The following is a 13,004-nucleotide window of genomic DNA, read 5'->3' on the forward strand; positions in this document are numbered from 1 at the left end:
TCTTTGTTCATGTAGGAATCCTAAATCTGAAACCTATCAAGCAGAGCTACTCTGGTTTAAGCAAGGATGAGATTTGGAAACCTGAGTTGTCATCCCTGGATTCCCAGTGTTTTCTCAGTTCCTTAGCAGCTGCATACCTCTGGGTTCATATCACCCAGACTGTTCTGTCAATTGTTGATACATGGGGGATGGGCCCCATGTATTCACCAGTCCAAAAGACCACGGGCTATATCCGTGAAAGAGTAGTAGTATGATGTTAGACTTAATTCTAGTCCCTTTGGGAGTAGACCCTCACTTGTTTTTTTTTTTTCTCATGACTATAGTAGCCCTTTGCATATGGCCCTATAAGGAAACTGTTTGGCTCCGTAAGCCTCATCCATTTTTTTAGATGATTTTGTTCAATATTTTGCTTTGTACTTTTTCACATAGAGCATTTGCAACTTGGTGTGAATGTTGCTACTCACTGTTTGCCTTTTTAGCTAAAGATCTCCTCTGAATGGATTTCTTCCTAGGGCTGCCCATTGCCTGGCTGTCAGGAATGAGCCCTCTCCACGCTGGGTCCACGTGATCTTCTCACCTGGAAGCAGCTGATCTTCCGGATGGCAAAGCACAGCCTCTTGCCTCCAGATGTTTTTACTTCACCACCAGTCCCATCCCTCGCTCCTGAAACATCTTCCTGGATGAGAGTAGGAGCCAGTGTTCCTCTTCCTTTCAGCCCAGAGTGGCCAGAAACTCTACTAACTCATTTCATAGTCCGGAGTCCCTGTGAGGCATGGGAGAGCCATGTGGAAGTGGCCGAGCCCAGCAGGATAGTTATTTTTTCCTCAGTTTGCAGAAGGGACAGTGTGCCCAGAGAGTTGGCCTTCCTGGAACTCACACAGCTAGCTCAGAGCAAAGCCAAGATGGGAAAGAGGCCAGTGTCTTTTTCCACTATGCCTTTCCAAACTTGAGTCTTTGCTGGCCTTAGCTTCTGTGGTCTGCCTTTTCCCTCAGAAGGTGAGTAGGTTTTGAAGGCTTGGAAATGATGAGCTGTGGGGCCAGCACAGCTGTGCAGCAGGAGGAATCCAGTTCCCCCAGCCCTCCCTCCCTCCATGTCCCGCTCTTGCTGGACTGTTCACTCTGCCTCTCTCAAAAGCTGTTTCAGAGCTGCCATTAGCATCTCCTGAGAGCTGGGATGGAGGCCAGCACATTTGGGAAAATGGGAGAAGGTGTCCTGGGAGAGAGCCACAGCTTTAGGGAGCACCCTATACCTACCTCACCCTCTCCTCCCTGAATAAAACTGAGGAACCTGCCTGGCTGCTGGAGGGAACATGGGCAAGTGTTGGGATGGGCTAAGTAGTCAGTTGATTTCACTGTTGGAAGACACCAAGATAAGCCCTTTCACATTCAAGTTTTTCCTTCATGGTTGTTTTTCTCTGTTTTCCCCAAAGGTTAAGACAAATTTTTAAAGCCAAGCCAAAAAAAAAAAAAAATGTGATTCTTTTCTAAAAATGAGTAGAGGAGAGCAATCATCTTTGAAAGTCACTTTCCTGTGACTTTAAGCACCTTATCTGAAAAATGGTCCCATGATTATTAAAAATGTAACTTATGGGAATATAGTAGTCTTTTTTTGAATTTTAAGGAAAAAACAATAATGGAGTAAATATGAATGTAACAGACTTCCTTTATAAGTGTACATGTGAAGAGGCAAAATTGAAAACTGAACAAATCTTTTTTTTTAGATATATATAATTTTTAGTTGTCAATGGACCTTCATTTTATTTATTTATATGTGGTGCTCAGAATTGAACCCAGTGCCTCACACATGCTAGGCAAACGCTCTACCACTGAGCCACAACCCTAGCCCCTGAACAAATCTTAATAGTGCTTGCATTGGGGATCAAATGGGGTTCGTGTTGCCTGGGGGGTTTGATTTTGCATCTACAGGAATTCTGTTAGCGTTTCCTGTCAGCTCTTTAGGAAGCCCCGAGGGACACATATTACACACTGAACTTGAACTTTTCCATTTATGGGGTGTTTTCTGATCGGGTGTCAGTTTCTTGTCTCCATGACAACAATATGGAGATGCTGCCTGGACCATGGTTTGCGGGTGGAGGCCTGGCAGAGGGCAGTGGGTTCACTTGTGCTGGCTGGTCAGCCTGGGCTGTAGGTTTTCTGGACATGGTTGAGGAAACAGATGAGTGATGTCTTAATGAAGCTCAGCCCTGCTGCTTCCTGTAGTAGAGGATGGATCTAAGAAACACTTGCTTTGGTTAAAAAAAAAAAAAAATGTGATTGATTTAACTAGGAAAAAAACTGTTAATCCCATTGTCAACTGGAATGTAGAAGAGGTGGACTTTCATGTCACTGTTTTCTTTGCTATTCTATATGTCTGGAATCATTCTAACAATGTGATAAGCTATGAAAACTACTTTTCATACTCTGTGATGGTAAGAACAAATCAAACAAGTTTCAGTGGCTGTAATACAGTGTTGGTTGGTAGGGAATGGTCAGGATGAGCCCCTGAAAGCGTGCAGCCATTGCTTACACACAAACAGGAACATGCTTATGACAACTTTATTAGGGGGGAAAAATTGAAATGCAAAGGATGCAGATGGCTTACTCTGTGGCTTCTAAATTTTTTACTTTAAGTTGCTCAGATTAATTTTTGAAAAATTGGCCGAATACTGATTTTCATCCATTGTCCTTCTGTGATGAAGAATTCAAGGTTTTCAAGCAGTAGCAACACAAGGCAGTAGCTCCCTGATTGCCCAGTGACCAGCTCAGTCATACCTGGAGAAATGTTAGAAGCTTCCCGGGACTGGGGTTGTAGCTCAGTGGTGGAACCCTTGCCTAGCACATGTGAAGCACTGAGTTTGATCCTCAGCACCACATAAAAGAATAAAAGAATGAATGAATGAATGAATGAAATAAAGGTATTGAGTTCATCTACACCTTAAAAAAAATATAGTAGTAGAAAAGGAGGAGGAGGAGGAGGAACAGCTGCTGCTTTCCAGGTCCCCGAGTCCTGGCCTTGAAGAGAGTATTATGTATTTCATAGAATCTCAGACACCAGGGCTTAGAAGACACACCTATATTTTGCGAACCACTAAGAAAAATGTTCCAATTAGAACTAGGAAAATGCTTATCATTTGTACTTTTTTTTTGTGTGTGTGTGTGTAGTTGTAGTGGACAGCATGCCTTTATTTGTGTATTTTTTAATGTGCTAAGGATCAAACCCAGTGCCTCCCACGTGTAAGGCAAGTGCTCTGCTACTGAGCTATAGCCCCAGCCCTGTACTTCTTTTTTAAAGATTTTTTTTTTTTGGTAGTGGTAGATGGACAGAATGCCTTTATTTTAATGTGGTGCTGAGGATTGAACCCAGTGCCTCACACATGCCAGGAGAGTGTGCTATCGCTGAGCCCCAGCCCCAGCCCACCATTTATACTTCTTATAAATTTATTAGCTTTTAAACTTCTTCAGATTTCTGTCTTATCACACTTAATTCATATACAAAAAGAAAAAGGCGAGATTCATAAAACATCACCTTCTGAGTCCAACATTCTGAACTACTTTATTTTTTTGAACTACTATTTGACCATTGTTTTCAAGCAGTGCTGCCCTGTGTGTTTTGCTGAGTGTTGGTGATATAGCATTCTTGAAAAGCGTGTTCCACTGTTGGCTCCAGAATTTTTCCTCTAAGCTACTGATACGCATTCTGCAAGTTTTGTTGCTGGGCTATATTGATCTTACCAGAAGTCAGGTGATAGCCACATCCCAACTGCCACCTGCTGACAGTGATTGTGAAATGCATGAGATCCGGGGTATTTTATAATCTGCACAGTACAATATGATGGAGCAGGCAGCACCCTGCTTGATTTCCCCCAGACCCAGTGTCGCATTAAATCTTAAATAAAGCTTCATGACATCCAGTCAGTTGGAATGGAGCCCATGATTGGGCTACTTTGAAAAACTGAACAGATCCCACTGCTGTAATGAATCAGACATGAATTTCCTGTCTCAGTAGGAGTCGAAGGACATGCTCACACTTTTTGCATATGGTACATAACGCACTGCAACTGTAGGATGACGCCAGCTCTGAAAATGTAATCATCAGGTAACTATGCCTTTTGATAGTTTCATGTTAGATTTCTGACAAGAACAAGACACTGCACATTTGGTGGATTCCCAAATGATGGGAATGGACTGGACTGCGAGGTCTGGTGCTGACTTCTGCAGCAGGACATTTTAAAAATCAGTCAAGATTTGGAAAAGCTCTTGGTTCACATTACCCCAGAAAGGTGGGGAGGGACTTCATCGTATCCCTCTTAGAGTGATAAGGCAGTCTGCAGAGAGGACCTCCCCTCAGGTCTCCAGAACTAGAGAAAGAGGAGCTATGCCTCTCCTTTCTCCTTTCCAGAGTCCATTCTGTGGCCAGTTCTGGCTTTTGGGTTTTGAGAGGTGAGGTAGGGTAGGAAGGGGTGGTTTTGACAGCTTTCTCCACTAGTCTTTTTTTTTTTTTTAATACATTTTTAGTTGTCAATGGACCTTTATTTATTGATATGTAGTGCTGAGAATCAAATCCAGTGCCTCACACATGCTAGGCAAGCGCTCTTCCACTGAGCTCTAACCTCAGCCCTCCATCAGTCTTGACAGGGACAGGTCTATTCCTTGGCAACATTGGCGTAGGGAAAAGGGGCTGTGGGACCGTCATACCCAGCACCACAGGAGGGCTGGCCAGAACAACTTGGCTTTATGGCCCATAGTTCATTTTAATTGGGGTTGCCAGGGATGGGGAAAATTGGTGACAGGAAGAACTTATGGTGGGCTATAGAGACTTTAGAGACTTCAGAGTTTTACAAGTGTTATCAAGCCAGCAGGCTAGAGATAGGTGTTAGCCCTACCAGAGTAGTTTAAATAATCCCCAGAACCATTAAAAACACACACACACACACACACACACACACACACACAAAACAAACAAACAAACAAACAAACAAAAAAAAAACAAAACAACCCAAAACAGTGCCTATGACATAGCAAAGATGGAGCATTTAGTTTGTATGAAGCTTTGAGGTAAAGCTCCAGCATGGTTTCATCCCACCTAAACCTCTTGTTGGGTTCCTCCTCTTGGTGACCTGTGCTACTTGGTGAAAGGTGGTCAGCCTCTTAAGACTTGCTAGCACTCTCAAGAGTCCACCTTCCTTGTGCCCTAATGCTTGGGAGAGGTGTTATGAAGTATTTTTCTTAGACCATGAATGTACTTTTAATGAAGAAAGGTTCCTTCTAGTTAGCATCTTTGTGGCATCTGGAACTGGAATCAGTCCATGGAGAGTGTTTCTTCTGGTGGGCTGATGTGGAGAGTCAAGCCAGCCAGCAGGGAAGAATTCTTTGAGACAAACAATTCCCATAAGTCCATGAACTCCTGGACTAATTTATTGGATGTGGGTGAGAGAAGGTAGCTGCAACACTGGAACTCCAACTACCTTTGCGAACAAAAGGGAGCACTTTTTTCCTCCTCATATCCTCACTGTTGCTAAGCTTAGACAGGCACCTCTTATGTGTGGGCTTACACTTGACTAATAGCCAAGACTATTATGGAGCAAGAAATCTTATTTGGCCAGGTGTGACGGTACATGCCTGTAATACTAGTGGCTCAGGAGGCTGAGGCAGGATTGTGAGTTCAAAGTCAGCCTCAGCAATGTAGTGAGACCCTAAGCACCTCAGGAAGACCCTGACTTTAAATTAAAAAAAGGGCTGGAGATGGTTAAGTGCTCCTGAGTTCAATCCCTGGTGCCAAAAACCCCCCAAAACCTGTCTGCCTGCCTGGGATTTCTCTCCAACTTTAGCTGCTTGAATCCACTCCCAAAGTGCTTTCAGTGTATATCCTGTCTGAAGATGCAACCTGAAACTTCTTGGACCTTTTAAAGTACTCTAATCCAGTGATTAGCTTCTTTGGTTGATGACCCAAACCATCCTGAATTGCTTCCTTGGCAGAAGGGTCTCCAGCCCCACCTTCGGGTGTCCTTTCCCTCCCCAACTATCCATACAACAGCAGGTCACTGGTGACAACAGGACTTAAGAGCCAGGACTGCCTGAAGATGTAGCGAGCCATTGAGTAATTTCTGGGAGAGGAAAGATCCAGTGGACCTTGTACCATCTTTTAAGTCTGTGTAGCTAACCCCACTCCAGTCAAGTCACAGATGGGATATTGAGAACAGAAGGTGAGAAAACAGGTTCCATGTTCACATGATTATTCTTCTTTATTGAGGTCTGTTTATTCTCAACGGGTGCTTTTTCCTCCAAGTAAATAAGCAGGCGTAAGTATCTATAATGAATAAATTTATTGTCTTACAAAAATCATTGTCTAGAAATATGGGAATACAAGAAAAGATATTTGCAGTCAGGTGTCTGGTGGTCAACAGCCAGTACAGTTCATACAGGGGGAAATCAAAGATTCCAAACCCACGTGACAAATTCTTCCTAACAGATGTTAAAGCTTTTAACCCAAAAGGTTTGTGTTTTCAAGCACATTGCAGAGGATCAAGGATTTATAATTAACACTGATTTGTTGTCACTGAATGTTTATAATACCACTTTGACTAGAGAGGTACATGATATGAAGCACAGTCAAAACTTAATACATTAAATTGTTATAGAGGCAAATAATATATTTAACATTGTCTTAGTACTGTAGTGTCTAAGGCACTTTCTGTAATGTCAGTTTGCTTAACTATCAACCAAAAACAGAATGCTAAGTGTTCACTGTAACACTGTCCAAAAGGAAGGGAAAAGGAAAAATGAAGAAGGATTCACACCCACGGGCATGTCAACATTCAGGCAGGTGGCATCTGTTCTCGAGGTCCTCAAAACCTCATTGACAAACTTATAACAAGCCTCGGACACAAAACCAATATTCCCATTTTGGGCTCAAAGCAGCGGCTGAATTTGAAGTCAGCACAAGGGCCTGGCTGGCGAGGGAGAGCCTTCTGCTAGCTCCTGTGGGGGCCGTGGCAGCTTGTTCCTGAAGTGAAGGGGGCACTGGCCAAGCCAGATGCTTCAGGAGACCATCTGGAAGTCACTGGATGGCTGCCACCTGAGGCCTCCGCTGTGTCGTGGCCACCACCCTCTTTATGCACAGACCAGCCCTGGCAGGACAGTTCACATGAGTAGATGCAGGGACACCACCAACTTGAGGGGCAGAGCCACCCTGTGGGAGATGGGTATGGTAACCCCAAATGGATGCGGCTTCCCCCAATCCAACCCACCCCTCCTATTCTTTCCGAAGCCCCTTTCACAGTTTGCTCACTGAAATAGTGATCATTATTTGAACAAAATGAGATACAAGTGCGGTTTAGGTTCCACAATGTTCTAAGACTGGATGCGGCCGAGGAGTCAGGGCCACATGAACACAGAACTAAGTTACCTGTCTGTCTGACAGAGAGCATGCAGAGCGACTGAGCAACGACCACGGGGCTGCCCCCGACCCAGCGACTGGCAACGAAGGGTCTGGAGTTTGCTTTAAAAAGGGTTCTTTTCTTAACATGTATTATAAAATGGTCTCTTGATGAATATATGGAAAATAGATGCAACGATGAGACAATCTGTTTAATATGTGTGTGTCTTGTGTATGTATATATATAAAAAGGGGAGCAATTGTACCTAATCTGAAGCGGGATACAGTCTGTGTAGGCGGAAAGCCTTAAGACACAGTTGATCTTTCCGTAAGGAATTCCATAGCTTGCTGATTCCTCACTCTGTAGGATGCCCCGGGCAGGCTGGCACCGGGGAGTTCCTGCCTGTCCCACTGGATTGCCTCCTCTGGCTTCCTGTGCCTCTACTCGGATGGTGGCGGCTGTGTCTCATTGACATCACTGGTCTTACTTTCTGTGTCATCGTCTGACAGCTCCAGGGAAGCTCCTTCAATGTGCAGCTGACGCCGGCCAGATCGGCTTGAGGAAAAACTGATTGGGCCGCCCCGCCTGGGAAAAGAGAAAGCAGATGCGCATGGGCAGATGCATAAGAACATGCGACCATCACGGTGATCCACTCTCAGCAATGCTGAGTCTTGTCCTTGGGACACATGGCCTTGTGGGAGGTGGGTACCACTGGGAGAGGCTTTGTGCTTGTCCAACCTACTGTCCCGGCCCAGGGGCACCCTGGCCAATACACAGTGTACATGAAACAGTCCTCAGAGACCTGGGAATGGTCTGATTCAATGTAAGATTGATGGAAATGGTGAGAAAGATGGATTAAAGCAAACTCTACCTGCTAACCAACATTTTTGATAAAAGGGCCAGATAACAAAAATCTTTTTAACAAATCCTTAAAAATGTAAAAACTAGGTCAGGGGTGGTGGCACATATCTATAATCTGAGCAACTTGGGAGGCTGAGGCAGGAGGATTCCAAGTTTGAGGCCAGCTTCAGCAATTTAGACCAGTCTCAATGTAAAAAGGACTGGAGATGTAGCTCAGTGGTAAAGTGCTTTTGGGGTAGGGTTCAGTCAGTACCTGCCTCTCCCCACACTCAACCAAAAAACCAAAAATGCAACACAATCCTGTAAAACCATTCTTGGCAGCAGGGCAGGAGTCAAATGTGCTCATAGGCCAGTTGTTGACTCCTTGGCTTTTCCTAGGGAGCAAGCTGAACTCCAGCTGTCCCACACACTGTCCTCGCACTGGCACAGAGGAGGAACACACTGAGGGCCAACTGTGCCGGTTCCTATGGGGAGCTCCTGCTCTGCTTCTGAATGGAGACTGGGACCTCTTATGCATGGGGTTGTCTGGACATGAGCAGACAAGTGACCTAGCTCTCCAGCCTTGTGGTATGTTGTTTCAGTCCACTAGCCGTGGCAAAGAATGAGTGGATCTATCTCTCTTTTCTCCTTCCCATGTACCATGTCATGGTCAGAATCTTTTTTCTTTTTTTTTTTTTTTTTTGGGGGGGGTGGGGGGTACCGGGAATTGAACTCAGGGGGCACTCAACTACTGAGCCACCTCCCCAGTCCTCTTTTGTATTTTATTTAGAGACAGGGTCTCACTGAGTTGCTTAGCACCTCGCCATTGCTGGGTCTGGCTTTGAACTCATGATCCTCCTGTCTTAGTCTCCCAAAGCTGCTGGGTTTATAGGCATGTGATACTGTGCTGGGTCAGAAATCTTGAATGCAGTGATTCAGAGGAAGGATGGCTACCTAAGGATGGTCTATGTGTGCATCTACCAGCCCGCCAGCTCGTGTGCCCCCACCAGGACTCACCTCAGCCGGTTCTTCAGAGTGCTGACCTCGCGGCTCAAGCCTTCATTGGCCTCAGTGGCATCGTCCAGTTCACGCTGGAGTTTACGTCGAGATGCGTTGGCACGGGTAGCTTCCTCCTCAGCTTCCTCCAGCTGCCGCTTAAGCTGCTTCATTCTGGCATTGGCCTTCTCCATCTTGGGGGAGTGAACAAACCGAGACAGCAAACTTATGAATTCTGTGTCAGCCTCTCTGCACCCCACATGTGTGAGAGCAAGTTCCAAGAGAGACCCTTGTAAGCATACGCATGTGTGCATACCTTTGCATGAAGTTACACACACATACTCCCTCGGGGGCTGGTCTATGGCTTTTAACTTGGCTGCCACTCTAGGCAAAGCCAGTATCTACAGAGCAAACTCTTCACAAAATTTAAAATGAACTGTTTTATCACCTATGAGCTTCCTGCAGAAAAATGACTCAGTCATTACTCAACTTGAGTAAACCCATGGGATTAGGAAAAGGAACTGCTTTCAGCATTTCTTGTAAAATGCAGAAGCAGCTTCAACAACTGGCAGCTGCATGAGGCTGTACCATGCGTTTTCACAGCTCTGGTGAAGCATGGGTATTTCAGATGCACTACTTTGATATTCACTTTGGAAGATGGGCCATGAGCACTAAGAGCTGCCTTACTGGATCCTTCACTCCTAAACTGACAGGGACTGGCCTGTCACCTGTGGGTCCAGCTCACATCCACTCAGAATTCCCAAGCTCTGAGTGCAGGCAGGAAGAGGAGTTGGGGTGCCTGATGAGCAGGGCACCCAAAGGGGAGGGTCCGGAGGGGACAAAGGCAGAAAATCCTCAGCTCTGTCCACCTTCCTGCCCAGTGTCTGCAGCAATAAGATTCATCATCACAGCAGAGGGGGGGAGAGCTAGACAGAGCCACCCAGGCTGCAGTGGGTGCAGACTCATGCTACATTTAGGACACCTGGCTGCACACAAGGAAGAGCACTGCGTGCCTGCATAGTGCATTCGTTTTCAGTTTCCATTCAACATCTTCATCCCCTTCCAGCCAGATGGTATCCCGTGCCTGCCAACTGTGCCCAATAACGTCCAGGCACCAGGGAGATAACCATGAGTGAAACTAAGGGAAATCTCTGCACTCTTAAGGTACACATTCTAATGGGTGATCAGATGATAACTTTGAAATTGAGTCTGGTCTCACACCTCAAAGCCTCACTGACTTGCTCTTGCCCCCTCATCTTGCCGCCTCTATATCCCTAGCCCCAGGAGAGCTTGCTGGGAACACAGGGTGGGTGCGGTAGTGCAAATGTTAGAATTAAGAATTTCAAATAGCATTTTTCTTCATTCTGCCAGTACGTTGTGGCATCTGGTTCATTTATCACCAGGCCCTTTGGTGAAGCACCTCCAGGGAGGCGGACACGCATCCTGCCCCGCTTCCTGTACCTGCTCTTTATACTGATCCGCATGTCGACGCTCATCTTCAACCTGCATGAAGATTTCCTTGAGCTTCTTCTCAGTACGACGGACTAGTTTGTTGGCAGCTGCTCGTTCCCTGTAAAAGTGATTATAGTCGTTTTAAAATTCTGGAAAGTATAAAAGTTCTTTTTCTTTGGATGATGACATGTTTGAATGCCCCATGGACCCCTCTTCCCACACTAACACTATTAATATGGCTTTGAAGCATTTTTCTTTTGGTCAAAAAAGGAATTATCTTTAGTGTGGCCCTCACTGCTGACACGTAGAAAAAGCATACTTTTCTACACATGCAGGTATTGATCACTTTATTCAGTGATCTTATGAAGAGTAAATGTCACACATAGGCTACCTATCAGTTATACTGAAAGACCTAAACCTTAGTTGGTCAGTCTAACCACCTAACCTTTTTGCCTTGAAAGATAAAAATTCCAATTAAGTGGGCTGTGATTGTAGCTCAGTGGTTGAGCGCTTCCCTTGAATGTGTGAGGCACTGGGTTTGATCCTCAGCACCACATAAACAAACAAACAAATAAAATGAAGCTATTGTGTCCATCTACAATTAAAAAAATATTTTAAAAAATTCCATGGGCTGGGGATGTGGCTCAAGCGGTAGCGCGCTCGCCTGGCATGTGTGCGGCCCAGGTTCGATCCTCAGCACCACATACAAAACAAAGATGTTGTATCCGCTGATAACTAAAAAATAAATATTAAAATTCTCTCTCTCTCTTTCTCTCCCCTCTCTCACTCTCTCTTTAAAAAAAAAAAAATTCCAATTAAGTGATCATCTCAATTTAGAATTTACTATTTACCCACCTACCTACTTAGGATGCTGGAAGCTTTAGCAGCAAACAAAGACCATCAAAACCCTATGCATTCAACTGGCTAGAAGTCAAACAAATTGCTATGTTTCCTGCATGGGACTTTGTCCCTTAAGGACGAGAGGTAACTTATTTGGGGATTTTGTGGCAAACAGAAAAGATTCTTTGTTCCTTAAATGCTATGAAAAAATGGATTGCAGTGGGGTCAGATGAAAGGTCAAGTTATGTTAATCACAACTAAAACAAGACCTTAATTGTTTTCTTTCAGCCTAGTGGAGTCTCAAGGGGAGTGGGAAGTACTGGCAAACAGGGTTGGGAGGGTGCTGGGCTCAATTTCCCTAACATGGAGGTGAAGTGGAAGGTTGTCTCCAGCTCTGGCAGCCTATGATTTTAATAGCAGAATAAATGTCTGCCAAGACTGTATGGTGTAATTCCTAACAATTTTCACCATGCTTTAATATATAGCAAAATGGAAACTGTTGAGCAACCTCTTCCTATGGGGAAGAAAAACTGTTTTTCTTCTCTGCCAGCAAACTGCAGTATTTCACGGGATGCCACCAACCTGGGAAACTGACTTAGGGTAGAGATATAAATTTAACAGTACCTAGGAAATCACAGGCACAGTGAATCCAGGAGGGACTGACAAGTAGGCCAGCCCGTGCCATCTCACAGGTGTCCTCCCAAACTCTCCCTTCTTTCATGGCTCATGGCACCTTCTATCTGCCACTCTGGTCACATGTACTCCTATCATCCCCGCACTGGGAGCACCCGGGGCAGGGTGCATGTCTGTGTGGAGTCTGATACAGACTGAGCCTGAAGCCTGCTCTGTGGCAGATACACAGTGAGTTATGGCTGAAGGCAGCAAGAACCTCTTACTTGGCTTCCTGCTCAAGCTGCTCTTCTAGCTGCCCAATCTTGGCTTCCAGGGCTGAGATGGTAGCCTTGAACTTGGACTTGACAGCACCCTCCAGCTCCTGTAGCTTGGCCTTCAACTCCTTGTTCTGCCGCTCCAGTTGCTGGCGTGCATTGTCACTCTTCTGGGCGGCACTGCGTTCAGCCGCCAACTCTGTGTTCAGCGTGTCCACCTAGAAGAGGAGGATTCAGTCATTCTTGCCAAGAGGCAGCACAGCCCCTCCCGGGGATGGCTGTCTAAGATGGCTACCTGCAGAGTGGTCTTGCGGAAGCGGTCGTTGAGCAGCTCCATATTGCTCTGCTCCTCTTCAAGTTCCTCCTCCAGCTGTGCGATCCGTGCTTCCAGACGCCGCTTTTCATCCAGCAGCGCAGACCTGGCCAGGGCGAGGAGAGGTGACACTCAGCACCAGTCAGCATAGCGCAGGGAGGACTTGGGAGACTCCACCACCCTGCTGTGTGGCGACCTGAGCATCACTCCCAATTGCTTTCTCTCTCCTGTACCCACCCCCAAATCCACCTACAAGCCCCACCCGATTCGCTTCCCTGCCCACACCTGCCTCCCTTCCCA

The 13,004-nt window shown here is 45.7% G+C and overlaps 2 protein-coding genes across 5 annotated transcripts in view; one reads left to right on the forward strand and one right to left on the reverse strand.

The window, feature by feature from the left end:
• Ndel1 (nudE neurodevelopment protein 1 like 1) overlaps positions 1–13,004 on the forward strand; it is a 76,132-nt gene that overhangs the window by 34,586 nt on the left and 28,542 nt on the right. Inside the window, exon 10 of one of the 2 annotated variants that reach the window (XM_076871770.2) lies at positions 513–4,943. The exons of the other annotated variant lie outside the window; for it this stretch is intronic. Coding sequence (XP_076727885.1) covers positions 513–568 — 56 coding nt within the window. The 3' untranslated portion in view covers positions 569–4,943. Of the gene's footprint in view, positions 1–512; positions 4,944–13,004 lie in introns of those variants that run through there. 2 annotated transcript variants of the gene reach the window in all.
• Positions 6,246–13,004, reverse strand: part of Myh10 (myosin heavy chain 10) — a 137,607-nt gene continuing 130,848 nt past the window's right edge. For all 3 annotated transcript variants that reach the window (XM_076871769.1, XM_076871767.1, XM_076871768.1), the window contains 5 exons: positions 12,687–12,810; positions 12,401–12,609; positions 10,674–10,782; positions 9,234–9,406; positions 6,246–7,961 (listed from right to left, as the gene is read on the reverse strand). In XM_076871769.1, the coding sequence (XP_076727884.1) occupies positions 7,817–7,961; positions 9,234–9,406; positions 10,674–10,782; positions 12,401–12,609; positions 12,687–12,810 (760 nt within the window). In that variant the 3' untranslated portion in view covers positions 6,246–7,816. The remainder of the gene's footprint in view (positions 7,962–9,233; positions 9,407–10,673; positions 10,783–12,400; positions 12,610–12,686; positions 12,811–13,004) is intronic.

This window comes from Callospermophilus lateralis, chromosome 11 (genome assembly GCF_048772815.1).
Source record: "Callospermophilus lateralis isolate mCalLat2 chromosome 11, mCalLat2.hap1, whole genome shotgun sequence".
NCBI lineage: Eukaryota > Metazoa > Chordata > Mammalia > Rodentia > Sciuridae > Callospermophilus > Callospermophilus lateralis.